Source organism: Amblyomma mixtum, chromosome 3 (assembly GCF_055824585.1).
Source record: "Amblyomma mixtum isolate Tamu chromosome 3, ASM5582458v1, whole genome shotgun sequence".
NCBI lineage: Eukaryota > Metazoa > Arthropoda > Arachnida > Ixodida > Ixodidae > Amblyomma > Amblyomma mixtum.
In genome coordinates this window covers 23309795-23330384 of record NC_143014.1, presented here as the reverse complement: position 1 = coordinate 23330384, position 20590 = coordinate 23309795, and the positions used below count along the sequence as shown (strand labels likewise).

General features: G+C 46.4%; 1 protein-coding gene across 4 annotated transcripts in view; it reads right to left on the bottom strand.

Annotated features, from left to right (window-relative positions):
• Positions 1 to 543: 543 nt before the first annotated feature.
• The window catches only part of LOC149349430 (mitogen-activated protein kinase kinase kinase 13-like), a 64152-nt gene continuing 44105 nt past the window's right edge, over positions 544 to 20590 (bottom strand). For 2 of the 4 annotated variants that reach the window (XM_089578368.1, XM_089578369.1), the window contains 6 exons: positions 19604 to 19939; positions 19421 to 19549; positions 11493 to 11889; positions 10232 to 10290; positions 9563 to 9761; positions 544 to 3689 (listed from right to left, as the gene is read on the bottom strand). In XM_089578368.1, coding sequence (XP_089434494.1) covers positions 3597 to 3689; positions 9563 to 9761; positions 10232 to 10290; positions 11493 to 11889; positions 19421 to 19549; positions 19604 to 19939 — 1213 coding nt within the window. In that variant the 3' untranslated portion in view covers positions 544 to 3596. The remainder of the gene's footprint in view (positions 3690 to 9562; positions 9762 to 10231; positions 10291 to 11492; positions 11890 to 19420; positions 19550 to 19603; positions 19940 to 20590) is intronic. The other 2 variants (XR_016290073.1, XR_016290074.1) reach the window with 2 other exon arrangements.

Below are 20590 nucleotides of genomic sequence, written 5' to 3'. Positions count from 1 at the left end.
TGAAAAGCCGGCTAGTAGGTTGTGCTGTGTTCCACCACTCTGCACCAGAGGTGTTGCTAGGGCAAGTGGCACATGGTGTGTGGCCTGGTGGGTAAAATACCCCTTCCTTGCATGCCACCCTCAGCACCGCACCCAGTGTGGTTACACTTCCCTAGTGACGCCTGTGCTTTGTATACATGCTCCATCTGGGCCTCACTACCGAAATTCTCACATTTCCTCCTTTTATTTCTCAAGGGCCATCACTAAGCCCTGCTGTTCACACAAACATATCTGAATTTCCATAATGCAGGTCATGATGTCACAATATTCAGTGTACTCCCACTGTTTGGCTGCAAAATACATGCCCCTCATGTCTGCTGTGGTTCAGAAACATGTGCCAAAAGAATTCTGCAGTGCCATCATGTTCACGTTCCCTTACGATCAGCTGCTGCCCAGCTAGTTCAGCTTAGCAATCCAAATGTGCAGCGGTACCTTGTGCATGAGCCAAGATGATGCACAGACGACATCATCCTCTCATGGCTCAGATTCAAAAGCACACACAGCTTTGGCTACAATCATTCAGCTTTAATGGTTCAGGTCTGTAGCCCACAGTATTCAATGCTCTATGCAGATGCATAAAACATGCTTTGCTGCAGCGAAAACACTGCCAATAAATAATAACTTGTTCCATGCAAGTCTGCCATTGTCCCCTGCACAGGAAAAAAAAAACACGTCTGGTAGCCAAAAAGGGAATGCATTGGGTTGTCGGAGCTTACTCGTAAACACAGTGACAGTGAACTAGCGTAGCTGCAGGATGGAAAAAAACAGCCCATGAACATGCTGCACAAAAATCACTACTACTGCCTTCCACAACAAGCCAGAGCCCATCTAGCAGTACTGGAACACGTCCATTCAAGCAGTGCACAAGTTCTGCAGACAGCAAGTCAAAGAACGGTCCATGACTTGTCTGTTGTGAAAGGACCTGCCAGGCCAAGCTGCACAAAGCACTGCTACATGTGAGAGAGTACACCACTAGTAGGTCTCTCTGACCTGTCCTACCTCAAGAGCTGTGCAAAAGCCTCACCAGAGTCCCATCAAGTGATCAAGTGCACCATTTACATTATTAAAAGGACCACTGGCATAAAAAAAAAGCATTGAGAACACAGTCTGAAGCTGGCCACTTTCTTATGCACTGCTGCAAGTACCAGCTGTGACAAACCCAGATGACTCAGGTACAGCGGGAGGATTCCACAGATGCGTGGTGTACGTGAACGGTACCATTGTTCTTCAGTGCACCATTAAAAAGGTCCCTGCGACACTTTGTTCACGTACGATTATTACACTCCCAAGGATTCCTTATGCAATGCTGAGACCAGTGCAAGTAGGAATTCCCAAAAACAGTGCACGCCAGCTATCCAATTCATAGAAATCAAAACACACGCAAATGAAACAACCATGCTTCACATTTCCAGTGACAACAATGGGCACTACCAATCAGTACAGAGACTTCCAAACATGCAGTGGAAGCTTAAATGCCATGGCTGCTTCCCCAGAGCAGTCCATGTCCACACTGCAGGCATGCTTTAGACAATGTCATCACCGTGATGTTCAGGCAGGTCAGGTTTTATTATAACCTTTTCTTAGCTATGGAGTCATCTGATTTTTTTTTTTAATGCTATGTTCATGGTGCCTGTAGTTCATGCAGCAGTGCTCACCTCCAACAGAATTTAAAGTCCCTCACATTAGTGTAGTCCTTTTCATTTGGTTCGAATGTTCCTTCTGAGCTTGTCTTGTAAGCAAGAAACAAGCATTAAGGAATGAAATGCAAACTGTACGCTCAAGCAATTGCAGAGGCAGTGCCAATAACATTGGCCACCTCAAATCAGCTGCCGAAAGCCACCACTATATGGCGACACCAGCAGCCCAAAACAAGCACTTATAAACATCACGATCTCTCCACCCTCATGACCCAGAGGCATTACCATATGCAAACAAATCACAAGAACCTGTGTTGCAGGGCTTTTATGGTGGTGACGTGTCTGCAGGCCTGTTGCGACTGCTGCCAGACAAAATGCAGCTGCAGTTGGCAGCCCTATTCATAAGAACCGAAAGGCGAGGCACCCACAAGGAATATGCCCCATGGGGGCTTTGACCAAGCAGATCCTGTCAAGCAAGGGAATTCCCCTTTTCCAAAGCACATCTCAGCAGGAGCTCCTCACGTGCCTAATTGCATATACATGAAGATGCTCCAACAGTCGACAGCTCACAACAATGAAGGATCAGAACACCAAGGCAATGACCATTACACCACTAACAAGCATGTCCTACTGCTAGGAATAGCTCCTCTCTCAGTGACCCACATTCAGGGCCAAAAACAGGCTTCAAACATTTTCAAGGCAGCCAATATACCGTATTTACTTGTGTAATTTGCGCACTTTTTTTTCTTTTAAGGCTTCAAAAGGGAATATGCAATTTACGCTGAAATTTTCTGAACATGTCCTAAGAAACTTCACAAAGGTAATAACGCACAATATATATTGTATATTGTTGTCTATACAAAGGTCTCCCATTTCACGCCCCTCGCTGGGCAAAAAAAAAACAAAACTAACTTTGACTTCAAATATAAGACACATACACCCTACTACCCCGTACCATGTTATGTAGCTTCCTGCAGCATGGAATGACGGCCCGTGCGCAGCTCAAAGCAATAAACACGCAACGATACAATCGCGAAGCCAGCATTGGGAGGCAAAAAAAGATAATGGGCAATAAAATGGTGCCATTGTGGGCGGCCCGGTTGACTAGCGACAAACCAAACAGCAAATGCTTCAGTAGCTTCGAATCCAAGGCGCATGTGCAACTGTTTGTCCGGGAAAGCGACTACCAGTGCGAGCGAGCCAAGTAAACAGCGCACATTTCGTCGCCTTGCCACTCGCACCTTTTGCAACTGCACACGGGGACGCGGCCACACCTATCTTCCCAAGCCTGCCTTGCACGCACCCGTGTACATGCTGGTGGCCTGGCGCAGCAGAGGCGCAAAATGTGCGAGTAAAAGTTTTTTTTTTTATTATTCAACAATCCAGGTAAAAAGTTAGGGGGTGCGCAAATAACGCGAGTAAATACGGTAGCAGTACAACAGGTATTTGCAACCAAAAAGCTCACAATGAGCGCAACTGAAAGATGCAGTTTCACTCCTACTCTTTGCACTCTCTATTCTCAGGCTAGCATGCCTAATCCAGGCAAAACGCTCAGAAGAGCCTGGCTGGCTAAAGCCAAGATCTTTGCACGGCAAGCCTCCCATCAGACCTCTGGGACCCAGCAAACAGAGCTGCACTGTAATAATAAATAAGTAAAAGGGCATTATGCCATCTACCTTTTCTTAGCAGCAATCATTCTGGGGCTCAAAAGCTGTGGGATGACTGGTCCCATATTGGAACTGGACTCCTTTGTTCACTTTCAAACATGTCTTGGAATGTCTGATGAGCATTGGAAAACAATGATAGTCTGAACAAAAACAAGACTAAAAAAAAAAATACAGCTCTCAACACAAATAATGTGCGGAGGTGCTTGGCATGAAAAACCGGCATGGTCTGCAGTCTGCACTGTACACGAGGTGTCTACCAGACGGTCGTCTCTGTGTGGCCCGTCTCGCTGTTCACATGTGACTGGCTGGGTGAGCTGTATGTGTCGCTGATGGTCGGCAACGGGTTCTGCACAGGCAGGGGCCACTGGTTAGCACTTCAACAATTTCAGAAACTGCATGCGACACTAGGTCACAGATTTTTGTCCCAGTCTGCATGCAAGCCAAACTTGCTGTATCTTTTCTGCCCATAAGCCTAACTGTATTTGCATTTACAAGACAAAGGCATGTCAAACGCGTACAGTAGACTCCCTTCAAGAGAGGCCAGAAAATCTTTAGAACTGCAGATTGGGCTAGTTGGTGTAGGTTCATAATGATGGTTCAACAGCGCAAACACAAACACAGAAAATCTTTTTGTCTTAACAGAAGTGCCCCTGGAAAAGAAATGTGAGCATGGTAGGTGTGTCCATATATGTGTTACGTGAAAACAATGAATAAAACTGTATTTTAGTGAGGATAATTGCACATACAGCATTTTTTGCATTATGCATGAAGTGAGCTGAAAACTAAGAGCATAAAACAAGCTCACTTTACCCCACATACAAATCGCATAGGTCTAGTTTCCTTTTCCGTAGTCTTTCTTTCTCACAGTGAATGCTGTTTGCACGTTTGTACTTTGCTTTGTTTTCCATCCTACCCACGGCCTTCAAAGATGCCCAGCAGGGTAGGTGTGTGTCTCTCCTATCTCACTCCTTCTTCAGCGCAGTTGTTACCAACTACTATACGAGTAAGCATACCATGCGCCTTTTCGTACGCCAGAGGCAATGTGCGTGGTGCCAATATCTGACCATCTCTGCGCCATGTGATGCCACATCAGCTGAAAATGTGGCCACGAAGTTTTTAGGACTCAAGTCAACAAGAGGGCGCATTCTGCGCATACATTCCTTTTGGTCCATCGAAGGCAACGCACAGCACGTGGCGTGTGCAATGCCGAGATCTGACCATGTCAGATCTATGCACCAGTGGAGGCGCCCCAAGGAAGTGTGCCACTGCAAGACGGCTTCACCGCAGTTTCGTGTGAAAGTGTGTGGAAGCTATTTTGTGGCAGTGCTCCTTCTTGAATTTATGTAATATTTTGCTTTTGTTGACAGTGCCGTGTAGAGACTCTGTGAGTTCTGTTCAGCAGGATCATCGTGGTTTGTGGTTGATCAAAGTTAGTCTTAAAGGGACCATGAAAAGAATTAAAAGCCACTTGTAAATGTTAGAAGTGATGCTCAGAAGCATTGACACCAAGTATGAGTCTTCGGAACTCAGCCGGCAATTTATTATGAATTTTTAAAAACCGTGTTTTTCAAAATTCGCGGGCCGCTTGGTGTCTTCGTAGGGAGAAATTCTGAAACCAAAACCGGGAAGATAGGCGTCACTAGTCCCATGACGTCGGCAGGCCACCACACGCTGTCATTCGCTAGAGCCGCGGCAGCTTCGACGTCACGGGCACACTTCCGGTAGCGGTGAAAATCGTCTGCTCGAGCTGCCGCGCGACCCCCTGGGGCAAGCGCGAGCGAGGGCATTGCCTTCGCGCATATGGTTTTAATTTACCTCTGCCGCCTCTTTCTGTCGCGAGTTCAGGAGCCTCTAGCAGTGCCTTTTTCGACCGCCCAAGATGAATACGCCTTGCTGTGTCATCGGCTGCAAACCCAGTGACTGGCGAGGTGTTGAACACAGGCATGTTACTCCTAGAGACGTGTGTGAGCGAGCAGCCTGGATGGAGCGCATCGGACTGCCAGCGTCGCACGCACGCCGAAGACTCCGCGTTTGCGGTCGACACTTCGCACCTGACGCTTACTACTATAACCCAGCGCTCGTTCGATAGTCAGGCATGAATGTCAAGCACCTGAAGCTTCGACCGAAGTCGCTGCCGACACTGTTTCTTCCCGCCGGGAAGGTGAGTTTCCAGCTTACAGCGATCGGTATGGACGTTTACACGATATGATCTGCGATGGAAGACAATTTTATCTACGAGAACTTAAAAAAAGGTGCCGCATCTACTTAGGGCACAGGACGAATTCGAAGCGTTAGCTGTCGCGGAGGGCCTTGGCCTGACGGCTACGTACTGCTGCTGTTCACATTCGGCTGCTGCTTCGACATGCAGACTCGGTCCCGACCTTCTTTGATTCTCCCGTCCGTTTTACGACCGTAATACCGTATGTTCCTTGTGTTCTAAGTCGGGCGGCGCGATTTTGCGATCCCGCAGCCGGGTGTCCAACATCATTCTAGAGCTAGGCTCAGTATATGCACGGTGTTTCACACCAAGACTTGGCAGCATCGGTGTGACGGCCGAACCAGCGCACAAAAAAATAAAACATTGTGTGAGCCGGGAACAGGTCCGGGTCCATTCTGCCAACTAGCAAAGAAACCCGACGCGCGCCGCAATGCCAGAAAGCGCCGAGACCGGAGAGACGCTGCCGACGCACGCTGCTCCTCGCGAGTGCGACAACCGGAAGTTGTAAACCGAACGTCAGCGAATGACGTTTTCATGGGCGGAGCCCAGTCCCGGAGCTGTTTTCTTTATTTTTTTTATGGTGCCCCGCGCGTACGAGTTGAGGGGGGAGAGGAGGAAGGTGATTTTTAATCGCCTATAACTTCGTTGTTATTGATGCTAGCTCAAAAATTCTTGCGCTGGAGTGACGAGTGATGGATTGCCTATCTTTACATAATCTCAATAAATTTGTTTCATAGTCCCTTTAAATGAAGGAAACACAAAACAGTTCGTCTTAAGCGTTTTTTTTTTTCTCCAGTGAGTCCAGTGGGAAACCAACCAAATGGTCTCGCATTGTTCATCTTATCCAGGAATTAATCCTAACAGAGTTCCTCTTAACAGGAGTCTACTGTATATTCACTTCATGATCTACACATACACACATACTGTGGCAAACGCATATTGCTGACTGCTTGAACACAAAAAAAAAAAAAAAGAACAAGAGATAATTTTAAACTTTCCCAGTGAAGACGTACCCTTGAAGGAGACAGGAAGCAAGGTGGTGGAACTGAATACAGTAAAACCTCGTTAATTCGAACTTCAAGGGACCGGGAAAAACGTTCCAATTATCTGAAAGTTCAAATGATCAAATGACCCCCAAAAAAACTGTCAAGGACTGCTTGCACCACTGTAAATTTATTTGGTAAAGAGTGGGCAATGGCTGCCTGACTGTGAGACGAGAACAGCATGGAAATGACTATTTCCAGAGGCACCATTTCCAGGAGCATCAAAGCAGAACTGCTCGAAAATCTTAAGAGTCTCCTGCATCCTTCACAGGGTGACTCAGCGGAGCTCCATCACTAGCGTGCCAGCACCGCCATGTGTGTAGAGGCTTCATTGCACAAACAGCAAATGGCATGTGACAAGTGCACACTTTTGGCACACTAGAAGAACAGAACCATGCAAATGGAAGTGAAGGAAATGGCTCTAAAACAGCGATGTGGCTAGAAAAAAAAAAAATGGGGAAGAAAACACCAGCGACTGGCAATCAGTATCCAAAACAGTGCTCATCTAGGTTAGGTTGCCTGGTAGATGCTGGCTGATAGCGCTGCAGTTGCTACGCGCCGGCGCAAAATTCAGAAAAGCGAAACCGAAACTACACAGCCGGACTGTTCTTAGAGATGGGCCCCGGTAATTAGTCAACAAGCCTAACGCTTTGCGCACACCAGAGGTGTGTGAGTGACTCTGCAGCATGGATCTCACGTTTTCAGAAGTGCTAGTTTGACGATTTCGTGCCGCTCCTGTCATACCTGGACGCAGCCTCCTTTGGGAGCCTGTTCAAATTAACCGGTAAGAGACCCGTAGTGTCCGAATTCGCAAGCGTCTGACACCATAGATTTACATGGTCGGCTAGGGCCAAGCAGGCAGTTTGAACTATCCGGATTTCCAAATTAATGGGGGTTGAAATGAGCGTTTACTGTAATGCAGCAGCTACCCTGGTGGACATGGCCCAGATAACCTGACAACACTCGGAAACAGTCTTTTTCGCTCATTACCTCATAATATGAACATTCTTTCCAATGCCTTGAAGTTCGAATCAATGAGCTCTTACTGTCGCAGTCAAAGTTCGTGGAACTCATCTGTGCAGTCTTTTCACCAAAATATGTGAGCGTGAGCAGCAAGCGAAAGAAATTGGCGCTGCTTTTCAAAGCGAGGAGCTTGCACCTGTACCCGCAACAAAATGCATCGCAGCCCCGACTGTTCTATTGCAACACCGCGAAAACTGGCATTATGATGACAGGCAAAATGCCTCTTGTTACATGCAAGCCACCACAGAGTGCATACAATAATGAAGCACAGGTTCAAAGGTTGGCTTTCAGCTCTAGTCACTAGGCCCGATTACAAAGGCCAATGCTGACGGTGTGCTTGCTTCTGCTGTTTGTGGGTTCTATTTTTACTGCTGTTTTTGCTTTTTAGTTTAGGGCCCTTCCCACACAGTAGCTGCAATGCACTTCCCACAGCAATGGTTTTGCGTTCGTATCTGGACATAGTCCTAATCCGTGCATTCCGTGGACCTGCTGACAGCCGTACAGCGATCGAACATCGAGCTCACGAAAGCATTCGCTGCCCACAGACTGCGCAAATATGTGCAGCAAGATTTTAGAGTCGTGAAGCTCAAGAATGTGCACAAAACTACTGTCCCCTTCTTTATCATACTGCTAATAGATTTTTTTTTTTTTTTTTCACGAAATTTGATTTTTAGGCCTACCTGATTTTTTGGATGTTTCTGTGGTCCCTAAGAGTCCAAAATATCAGATGGCGAGTGTATTCAATAGAGCTTTCCAAAAAGGGCTCCCTGGGCGCTGCCATATTGTTCCCTGGACTACAGTGGGCACCTTGCGCTAGCACGGTGGAAGCGTCGAAACGCCTCCTCTCTGGACTGCTGGAAACCGGTTCCGCCGCCGCTTCCACCGTGCTAGCGCAAGGTGTCCACTGCAGTCCAGGGAACAATATGGCAGTGCCCAGGGAGCCCTTTTTGGAAAAGTGAATATATCTGGTTTTGATATACCTAGAGGTCGAACTATTTTTTGGAAATTTGGCGGATTTTTTGCTTTCATTTCAAAATGGAAGGTTTTTTTTTTTTTTCCCCGGTGAATAGTATTTTCGATGAATGGAATACTGTTTTTTCGGTAGTTTAATGCAGCAATCCTGTGTGGTCAAAAGTCACTCTTGGTGTTCTCGTTAGCATGAATATTTACCAGTAATTAATGTAGAAATAGTAGTGCTTGGAACTGTGCTTGTGTAGAAATCACCACCAACAATAAAAGAGCAACCCAAGTTAAACGAGATAGTCAGCGGAAAAATAGAACGCAAGTGGGACTTTACTTCTAAGGACTAGGTTATGTTACTGTGTGGTTGTTGAGCTGAACTGAGCACGAGGGCGGGGCATCACGCGTGTTGATCACAGTGATGGAACTTCTGTTCCGCCATCACGGCAACCAGAACACACTTATTCGTGACGTCCAAGCTCGGTTTCATGCCAGTGTAGTACATGTGGTTGATTAACCTGCTTAAACAACTAACTGCCACAAGCTGGTGATAATAGTGAACAAACAGTGCTTAGCAGGCAGTGGGGAGGTGGTGCTTCCCAAACTGCAGAGGTGTGTAAGCTAGCAGAGCAACACTTTAAATCACACTACTGCGCTTTAATCCAATAACACTATCGCCGCATCATGACCCTGGTTTCCTTACTTAGTTCATTTTTAACTTTGCTGTAACTCTCATTCACCAGCTGGATAGCTATGCCTTGCAAGCGAAGAATACTGACCTTTCTCAGTTAAACCCGAATTTTGAAAACTGAATTTGGAGTACTTTTATTGGCTTAAACCGAAAAGTAAAACCAGACTGCGCTGTGCATCATGCAATGCACCAACACAAGCAGCTTTGCCGCACCTAAGCAGGCAGCTGCTTGAGAGCCTATGGAAATGTGACCTCCTCTTCGCAATGGAAGAAGCAGGACCTACCCGCTTGAGACGCAGCGGCGGACGGCGCGGGGTGCGCCCGCAGTCACGCACGTCCGGGTTGGACAGGCTGGACAGCAGCTCGGCGGGGGGACAGCTGGAGCACTCACTCGTGTTACCCTCCTCCTCGGACAAGTTGCCTTCCGAGCTGATGGTTGAGATAGATTGACCGCTGACTGCCTGCCGCATTTTCGACAGCTGCCTGCACATTGACCAGGAGTATGCTAAGGGTGGCACTTAATCACAGATGGCCAGTGAACACGAGATATAACATCCTTGCAAAAACAAAAACTGTTTTCTCAAAACAGTTAATACTAGTTTTTTACTTCCTAATTCTCCCTGTACAAAGCAAGCCTAGCTCTTCTGTATATTAAACTCTTGTCGTCTTGAACAATGCCAAACAACCAAGCAAAGCGCACCAGGGGCTTGGGCACCTGTCCTGGAAACAGCCTCACAAAAAATACGGTCCAAGTTTTCAGCTCACATTCAATCATGCTACCTAGGTGACAATTGCTTGAGATGCATAAGTGAATCTAGGTTATGAAAAGCACTGACAACACAATCAAGGTGAAGTCAAAGAGCATCTGAAAAAGAAAAGCGACTCGAAAAATGTATTCCACATCCAACTGCCGTACACAACAGCACAGCTCCACAGCAACAGGTGTGACCTACCCTTGCCGTGCAGTGTACTCGTCGTCCACTTCACCTTCCTCTTCTGAGGTCGTCAAGTCCTGCGCAAGAGCACAGGTCAGCCCTGCCCTTAGCCTTTCGGCTAATTTGCACCCACTGTTTTCACTGCTCTCTTGGTGCTTTCAGCTTGCACCTCACATCTTGAAAACCACATAATTTTGATGCTTTGGCTGAACTTTTAAACAAAAGCTACACAAAATGCTCACAAGGAAATATGCAGCTACCAGGCCCAGGGAGAAAGCACACAGCCAGGAGCTAGTTGGTGCAAACTATATGTGCTGGGACCAGGCCAGCTGGACCAGCTAGCAAGTGCACTTGAGAATCTTGACTGCAATGGGCCAAGCATGCTTGAATAAAGTATGACTGAAGCTGAGTGCCTGAGAGCTGGCAAATGTGCACTAAGTTTTATCAGCACTGGCTTAAAGGTGCACTGAAGAGGAATCTGAACTTGTCTTTTTGCCGCGGGAACTCGATCTGCACGTTCCGAGCATTCTTAGAAACCTCGATTTATTGCCCTGTGTGGCTGATTTTCCTAATTAAATCGAATTACCGTCCGGCTCCCGCCTTTTTTTATTAATTCTCCCTCGTACGGTGGGCGGAGTTGACCAACGCGTGGAGTGCCTTTCACCAAGTCCCGCGGCGGCTTTTCCGCTCTGCCATCGGCGGAGTAATACATAGTAGTCCGTAGAAGCAAATAGTCCGCGCGTATTTTTATTTCTGCGGGCTTATTTTGCGGCTATATTATCTGCGAATGAAACTATTTATTCACGGAAACCTAAAAAAACAAAACAAAGCGAAAGCAAAGCCTCCACGGAGCTGGCTGCAAGGCACTCCACGCGTTGGTCGACTCCGCCCACCGTACGAGGGAGAATTAAAAAAAAAAGGTGGGAGCCGAACGTTAATTCGATTTAATTAGGAAAATCAGCCACACAGGGCAATAAATCGCAGTTTCTAAGAATGCTCGGAACGTGTAGATCAAGTTCCCGCGGCAAAAAGACGAGTTCAGATTCCTCTTCAGTGCACCTTTAAGCATGGTCAAAAGCCTAGCCTATAGAAAACGTACTCCTGTTGTTACAGAACAAAAAGAAGACACAGGGACAAAGAATGGAAGAGGCTGGTTCTTGTCTTTGGTAACCAATTGGGGACTGCAGGTGCCAGCAAGACAGCAAGAGACATGGAAATACACTATTTCCTTGAGCCAATCCAGAAGTAGCAAAAGAGGAGGAGCAAAGAAATTTGTAACCTGGCTTCCCCTGCCAAGACTGCTGTGTGCCCTGCTGGGTGACTCATCGCTGTCCGTCATGGCTCGCTTGTGGCGACTGGGGGGAGGCAGCACAGGGCGCTGCTGCTCACAGGGTGTGTCGGCCGTCGAGGTCTGCACGGGGGCCCGATTGCTGTTGAGGTCCTCCTCCACAACGGGGAAGGCATCATCGCTCTGGGGTGTGCTCTCGGGCAGCACGGGAGAGGCCAGCGAGGGTGAGCTGCTCTCGCTGAGCAGCTCGAGCGCATCCGTCTGCGTCTCGCTGTCCACCATCACTGTGCGGCAGCAGCTGCTGCTGCCAGAGCCACTGCGGCGGTGTGTGGCTCGTCGAGAACGGGCCTTGGTGGAGGGTGAACCAGCTTGCTCCAAAGGCTCTGGGCTGCACATGATATGCCCCCAAGCATTCCTACCAGCACTATTGACATTCCAGCAGGAAGAAACCTGGACTACAGGTAGCCTAAACGCTGCCAAGGATAGTTAAAACTAAAGAGCATGGCGAGTCCCTCATAACCTTTAAACAAGAGCACAAAAACCAAGATGTAAAGGGAAGGACTACACAAAAAAGTTGGGCTGAGGCTTAGCTAAAGTGTTAAGCCTGCATATCTCGAAGCGAAAAGCTTTGTGGCGATGCTCGTGGTTTAACTTAAGGTTTCATACATAGGGTTACAATTTAGGTATAGCTTTCTAGCTTTTCCAAAATGCACTGTCTTAGGTATACTCTTTATTTCTTCTTCGTCAATAGACACAATGTCTTGCACTTTCTGTATGGCCACAAAGACGGCCCGGTGATCAGAGTAGTAGCAAGCAGCTGGCGTGCGACGTGGCACGCGGCCTCTTTTATGGCCGCCACCGCCGCCACCGCCGCTCACGCGTTCTCGCAACGCCTTGCGAAAGAGCCTTCTCCTCTTGGGACGGCAGCGGCGAGGGGTAAACCGGTGACGAGGAGAAGTGGCAACGTAGCGCGCGCCGCAGCGGCGCCGAGGGGTGGCTCACGCGAAGTGCGGTGTTGACGAGCCTAGTGAAGCTTTTCGCTTCAAAAGGCACGACGTCTGTAACACCACACAGGATGCCCCTGTGCATCTGGTCCTTTGCTCACTCCAATCTGGGTTTTGCCAATGCATTTCTGCACAGTGTATTTTGCGAGGAACGCTTTTCATGGCAATAAAGGAAAGGTTTCAGGAGCAGAGCGTTTGAAACTGTGTCATTCTACCAAATAGTCTGGCAGTACTACAGCGTACCTGGCCACCGGGCGTATTGCTCTCCATGGTAGCTTCAAAGTAGCTGGTATAACTGACGTCATCTATGGAAGCTTCTTGTAACAAGACACGCCATGCAAGTTTGTTGTACAAGAAAAATGTTTTTCCCCTGACTTTCTAATGCTACATGTCGGAAGTTGTGCTAGAAATATGCCTTAGCTCTATCCTTGCCATGAGTAAAATGGCTTTATTTTGTGGGTTTTTGTAATTTTTTTTTGTCCAAGAACTATCAGGTTTAAAATTTAGCGCAGTACATTAAAATGACGCCAGTAAAACATTTTTTCTAATAATGTGGGCTTTGTTAAAATGTTTCATGTCTCATTATCAAATTTTACTCATGAAATCAAAATGTTCAGATAAAATTTGAACAAAACTTGCAGAGATACTTTGAAGGAACTTCAGAATATATAAATGTTCCCATACCCAACAGGAAATACCGTATTTACACGTAAATAATGCGACAATGACTATACCGCAAGGGGGGAGTTTTTGCCAGTCAGAAAAAGAAAAAAAATTTACAATTTTAAAGCCAGCTCAGAGCTCTAAGGGCAAGGGGGCATAAAAAAAAAAAGAGACTACATACAAAAATTCAGCATACAAGTACCTGTCAGTGGTTTATTAATATGGGTAGCAAAATATTTAGTAATACTTTTTAACAAGTCATTGTCATCGCACACCATTCCTAAAGAATGGAAACTAGCTAAAGTGACACCTATACACAAAACAGGAAGCATATCAGATCCCTCAAATTTCAGACCAATTTCACTAACAAGTACTGTATGCAAGTTACTAGAGCACATTATCTTAAAGCACATAACCACCTACTTAGAGGAAAATCAAATTTTAACACCTTTTCAGCACGGCTTTCGGAAAGGAGTTTCTACAGTCACACAACTAATCGAACTTACACATGACATATCCTTCGCTATTGATCAGCAGAAACAAATCGATCTCATTTTCTTAGACTTTTCGAAAGCTTTCGACCGCGTTTCACATTCCAAACTTATTATGAAACTTAATGCAACCCTTGGAGCTGGCCCTATAGTAGATTGGATCGTTGATTATTTGACTGACCGTACTCAATTCGTCGAAATTAACAATGTTAAGTCCGAAACAACTAATGTTACATCCGGCGTGCCACAAGGTAGTGTTCTTGGCCCAGTATTATTTTTAATTTTTATAAACGACTTACCTACTAGTATTTCTCACAATATTAAACTTTTTGCTGATGACTGTGTACTTTACCAGGAAATTAACTGCGTCAATGACCATATAGCTTTAAATAACGCTTTAACAGCAGTGACCAAGTGGTGTGAAGAATGGCAGATGACTATTAATGTTAAAAAATCAGTTGCTTTATCCGTAACCAGAAAGATACACAAATCAAATTTTCAGTACACATTAAACAATATTCCTCTTGATTCGGTGTCCGAATATAAATATTTGGGCATAACACTAACCTCTGACCTCAGATGGGATTCTCATGTTAACAATGTCACATCAACCGCCTTAAAACAGTTATTTTTCATTAATAGACGCCTCAAACTAGCACCATCAGAAACAAAGCTTCTTGCATATAACACATATGTCAGACCAATTCTAGAGTATGCTAATGTTGTTTGGTTTCCTTTCACTAACAAGCTCACTAAACAAATAGAAGCAGTGCAGAGGAAGGCGGTCAGATGTATATTTAATAGACACAGGTTGACAGACTCACCAACAGAACTAATCAAACACGCAGGACTACTAACCCTTCAAAACAGAGCAAAACTAGCGCGCCTTAAAACCATGTACCAACTCGTACACAATCAATTAAAAGTCGCCACTTCAAGATACATATCACAATCACAAACGCGACAAACACGTAATAAATACATACACACTCTAAACGAGTTTTCATTCCGTACTGACACTTTCAAATATTCATACTTCCCTCGTGCTATACGCGAATGGAACACCTTGAACACATCCATTGTTAGTAGTCCATCATTGAATTCCTTTAGCACACGTGTGGAAAATCAACTACTTATATCTTAGTATTTATTGAGTTCATATATGTCATTACCAAGTTATTCCTTCCGTTTGTGTTTTCATTTGTGGTATTATTGTCCGCCAAAATCATGTCACATGCTCCTCACTCTGGTTTATTTGTTATTCGTATCTTCTAATGTATAATCTCGTGTTATATTTTTCATGTACCTTGATTAATTACCATTGCTATTTTTTTTTTGTGTGCCTCTGTACTTTGAATGCCCTCCCTGTTACGATCCCTGATGGGATTGACAGTATCGAATAAATAAATAATAAATAAATATTCACCCTTTAGTTCCTTATGGCTGTCTGCGAACACGACATCCAGAGCTGTTGTCGGTGTGAAGCTTGCTGCCGAAGCCGCACTAGCCGCACCATCAACCATTGCTACATGGTGCCATGGGTTTTGCCCTTTCCAGTAATTTCCTAAACCCTACGGTTATAACCTGTCTTCTCTTTTTCAACCGCCACACCTGCCCCTCCCACTTTCACAGCCTCTCAATGCGCTTCATTCTACAGCCCTGCCAAAAAGTTGGTTTCTCCTCATGCGCCTGGTGGTAGAGCTATCTTGATGAGCTGCCAAAAAAAGGTATCTTGATTTCAAAACACCGTAAAAACCAGTGTATAATACGAGTTTTTTTTCCGGATTTCGGCATGCCAAATTTCCACCTCACATTATATGCGGATCAAAACAAATTTCGGCCAAAATACGCTGTTCCAGTTTCTTTATTATCGAGCGCCGTTACCGCCATGCTTCGAGCGAGAGGAGGCGCTATCTAACGGTGGCATAGTTTGGTAGTTTCAATTTCGATGCCAGGTCACTATGCTGACCTGACCTCGCGATGCCCAAGACGACTGCACCTCCCATGGTGTCGGGACCGTGAAAGCAGTCCTTGGCTGCTTTTAAAAGGGAAGTAATTGTAGCTGCCGAGAGCATCGGTACCGCATCAAGCGCTGCTACATGGTCTGGATGAGGTAGGGAGAGCCTGCAAAGTAACTGCAGGCTCTCCCTGCCTGCAGTTAAGGGCCTCTCCAGCAACACCGTGCAGTCGGATGGTGGATGCTTGGGCTAGAACTCCCGAGGAGCTCACCGGTTGTAATTTCAAGAAATGCGGGATATCATTAGCGCTCCATGGTACCGAAGATGTGTTTCTGTGAAAAGATATCTCTGACGAGGGCTTTTCGGAAGACAGTACACCCGACAACAATCACTAAAGCACCGACTGTGGTCACCTCCAAAGCGTGTGCCTGCGCGCCCCCGCATGTGCCGGAACCGGTCTGCGCGTTAGCACTGGTCATCGGGGACGCGGTCATGGGTGCAACGGGTGCAAAGCCCTGCCGCATTTCACTCCAAAATCGCCATTTCTGGGCTTCGTAGGCATGAAATATATAGATATTTTAGTAAGCAGTTAAGGTCAAATTGAACTTTAGAGTGTATTGATCTCGAATATGCCATCTTTGCAAAATCAAAATTTTCACATTTGCTTATCATTTCAAGACCCGCGTCTCCCCTTAAGGCTGGGTCTATGCCAAGTAGGAGAGCACACCCAGTGTGTTCACATCTGAAAATTGTGCCATCCTGAGTAAAGAGGCCCTCCTTTTCTTTTTCCCACAAAAGTGCAACTTTTTGCGATACAGCACTCGAATAAAAAGACCGCTTTCGCCTGCCTGCGAGACACCTTCTGCACCATGGATGACATTCCCAAAGCACTGGCAGAAAATGTGCAAACAGAAGTGCCACAGCAAACACAAACAGCCTATTTTGTCCATAATGCTGCCACAAGTAAGTGTTACCTGCCCACCAAATTGTATCCAAGCACGACAAATGGAAAGGAGACTGACATGCAGCATTCAGCTGCGGAGTGCCTTGAATCAATCAGGCTCAAAGGCTGCATCCTATTCATGGTAGTACGTTTAATCTGCTTTGCATTACCTTCAAACCACAACTGCAGTAAAACTCATGCAAGCGTGTGCCAGATCAATAAAAAAAAGCTGGTGTTGCAACATGACTTAGCAAATGAAACCTGCAAGTAACTGCTGAAGAAACTGTAACAAATGCTAGTATGGTATGTGGGCTACGAAAGATACTACACTGAAGGGCTCCATTTCACTTTTACCACCCGGCACGTATGTTGTATTTCGCCTACACAGAAATGCAGTCACCGCAGTTAGAATTTAATCTTGTGACTTTGGGTTCAGCAGCCAAACGTCATAGCCACTGATCGTCCGTGGCAGGTAAACTGCAACAAATGCAAGTGCATTTGCTTCAAGCAATAAGACAGTCCCACGCAATTACTGCAAAATAGCTTGCAAGCTTAAGAAACAACCAGTACAGAAAATTAATACCCAGAGCAAGGTCTCCATAGGAACTGTTATCAAGTAAAAAGTCATCGACAGTTTTCTCAAATTGTCCTGAAAATTACCGTATTTTCTGGTGTATAAGACGCAGCTTTTTTTTTCAAAAATCTTGCTGGCGTATCCTATACACGGGCGCATCTTATGCACGAATTTTTCGTTCTTTTTTTGCGAGTTCAGAAATTACTCAGGTTCATGCTCAAGCTTTTTCCACCGAAAAAATATCACTACCAATCACGCGGTTGCAACACGGTTAATAGGTACTTCAATATGGGGAACGCGGTACGCAACTTTTTTAGGTGAACTTTATCATGAAACAACGGGGATGACGACTTCCGGGATCACAAACACGCAGCCGTTTCGGAGGCCCCAAGCAAAAGTAATGTGAAATTCCGAAAGATGGCTACAATCGCGCTTCTCGCCATTATCAAGACAAGCCAAGCTGGTGTTCTTTTTTAGTCACCCTTTGCAACTTTCTTTGCTCCGTGTACATAGTACGTCTGTGTTGGTGACTTCGGCGTGTGTTTTCCACTACCTGTGCCTGTCGTGCTCGGCCTTACTACAGTATGCCACCGAAGTTGCACAAGAGCTACACCGCAAAGTTCAAATTATCTGCGGTTGAGTATGCTAGTGAAAACGGTAATCGGGCTGCAGGCCGCCATTTCGACGTCCCCAAGAAGACGATTCGCGCGTGGTGACAGTCGTCCACCAAACTGCAGGCGATGAAGAGCGGAAAGAAGGCTGACCGCGGGAAGAAGGCGTGGTGGCCTGAACTTGAAGACCGGCTCCTCAAGTGGGCTCTTGAACAACGAGCTCAAGGTAGGGCTCTGTCAACCGTGCAGTTGCACTTGAAAGCACACACTTTGGCGAGTGAAATAGGTGCCGCTGATTTCGTTGGTGGGCTGTCATGGTGCTATGGATTTATGCACCGCAAAGCCTTGTCAATAAGAGCATGAACGACAATGTGTCAACAACTCCCAGATGATTTCGGCGAGAAAGTGGAGAAATTCCAAGAAATTGTGAAGAAGGAAGTCGGAAAGAATAACATCATCGACAGCCACATCGTAAACAGTGCCGCTAACATTTGACATCCCTATGTCAAAAAGTGTCGCTCAGAAAGGTGATAAGACTGTCACAGTACGAACAACTGGGCACGAAAAGTCTCACTTCACTGTTGTACTTGAGTGCTGTGCTGACGGAACAAAGCTGCCGCAGGTGATAATTTTTAGAAGGAAAACAATGCCAAAAGAAAGCTTTCCGCCTGGCGTTATTGTCACAACTAACGAGAAGGACTGGATGGATGAGCAAAAAAATGATGGGAGCCTGGCTCGAAAAGTGCTTTTCGAAGCGCCTGGATGGATTTTTTTACTCCCGGAAAAGCCTTCTGGTTATGGACAGCATGCGTGCGCACATTACTGACTTGACACTGAGACAAATCAAGGTGAAGAACTGCACCCCTACAATAATACCCGGTGGCATGACGAAGGTTCTACAACCTTTAGATATTTCCGTCAACCACAGATTTAAAGCTGTTTTACGACGCATTTGGGAGGCGTGGATGACGGAAGGCGAGCACAGCTACACCGCAACTGGACGTATGAGGCGCGCTTTTTTCAGCGAAGTTGCGAAGTGGGTCCATGAGGCCTGGAGTGCTATTACAGTGGCAACCATAACTGCAGGGTTCCGCAAGGCTGGCCTGCTAGCTTCATCGGCTTCATCACCAACCGAGCACGAGCATGATCAGACCAGCGATTCTGAGTATGAAGAGAATGCTTCAGCCGCGTTGCCTCCAAAAATGGGCGAACTTTTTGATAGCGCATTCGAAGATGAAGACTTTGAAGGTTTTAAGTAGAAATAAAATGTTGTTATGGACATGTGAGAGAGTTCTTTCGACATTTTTTCTTTCTTTTTTGCTAAAATGTGGGCGGGTATGGCGTGAGCGTTGCCTTTTTCGATCACTTAGCGTTGCTTAAGAACTTCTAACAGATACAGTTCATTTCGCGATGGTTGCGCAAGCATGTTTAATTAACCCTCACTAGCCTAATTGGGTAAATTTTGGTGCGTCTCATATACCAACTTTTTCAATGAGAACCTGCATATATGGCGGGTGCGTCTTATACACCGGAAAATATGGTACCACGAAGGAATTTCATACAAGCCCCAGCCAGTGAGTGCCCGTTTGTGTCTTAAGATATTTTTTATTTTAAATGAGGACTGAGCCGTTTGCCCCTGAATTGCCGAGCGAGCACTAGGAGAGCTGGCACCGACCTGGGAGGGTCGGTGGGGAGCCGGTAGCTTCGCTTCTTGCCAAACCGTTCCTGAGCCTTGATGAGGGGTCGCACAATGCGCTTCTTGTAGGGGCGGTAGCCAGGACCCATCTCGAGGCTCTGCTCGCGCCTGCAGTGACAGACCAACCATCAGCAGACCATCTACGAAAAAGGGTGGACTCACCGAATGATCTCGCGCTCCCGCTGCTCCAGCTGCAGCAGGCAAGCGGTGAACTCCATGTAGAGGTTGTTGGTGCGCTCTAGTTTACGCTCGTAATGCAGCCGGATGTCCTGGGCATGGCGCAGCTCCTCACGCCGTCGCCGGATCAGCTCCTGCTCACCCTGTGGCCCATGCTGGCTGTCCTGCTTGATGGTTTGCATGTATCGTCGAATCTCCTCCTTCCATCCAGCTTGTGCTGCAAAGTAGCTCTCCTTGGGTGTGCTGAGGATCTCTACAGCTGCTATGTCCAGGTGCATCAGGATGTGCCGGAAAGAGGGCCGGTTCCGTGGCTTGGGGCTCCTGAACAAACAGCAACTGATGCTGCAGGCCCACAATGCCTGCCAAGCGCACCTCGAGCAAGGAACCCTCCTCCAGATCTTACTGATGCTCACAGACACCTCTTTAATTTCGATGTGAGTGCCAATGACTTCACACACCATGATTTGAATCTCTCAATCTCAATTTCTTGTGGTGCCTGCAAGGCTTACGGTCTCACAGTGCAAGAGGTGAAAAGTGGTTTTTGTTGTGGTCAGTATGTGAGTAGGCAGCGGTCACAATTACACAGTTTCAAATGTGCACATTTACCGCATTTGCTCGCACAATGCTCACACCCCCTCCACATTGGCTGTCTAAAATTGAATTTTTTTTTTCCTCGCATAACCATTGCACCTCTAAAATTACTGCTGCAAGAGTCGACTGCTTGTGGTAGCAAGCACCATCTTCCAAACGCTACTGAAACTGGTTGGCCCAGTTGGGCGTGTGCTACCTACCAGGCAGCGTTAGTGTGCTCTGCTCCCTGTGTGCAAAGGGTCCCTTTGCATACAGAAACAGGTTAGGACACAATACCAATGAGACTAATTCCATTACTTGGTAAAGAAACAAGAAAGAAGGAAAGAAAGAAACACGAAAGATGTATTAAGTTATGTACTGAGAACTAAAAAAATCCGAGCA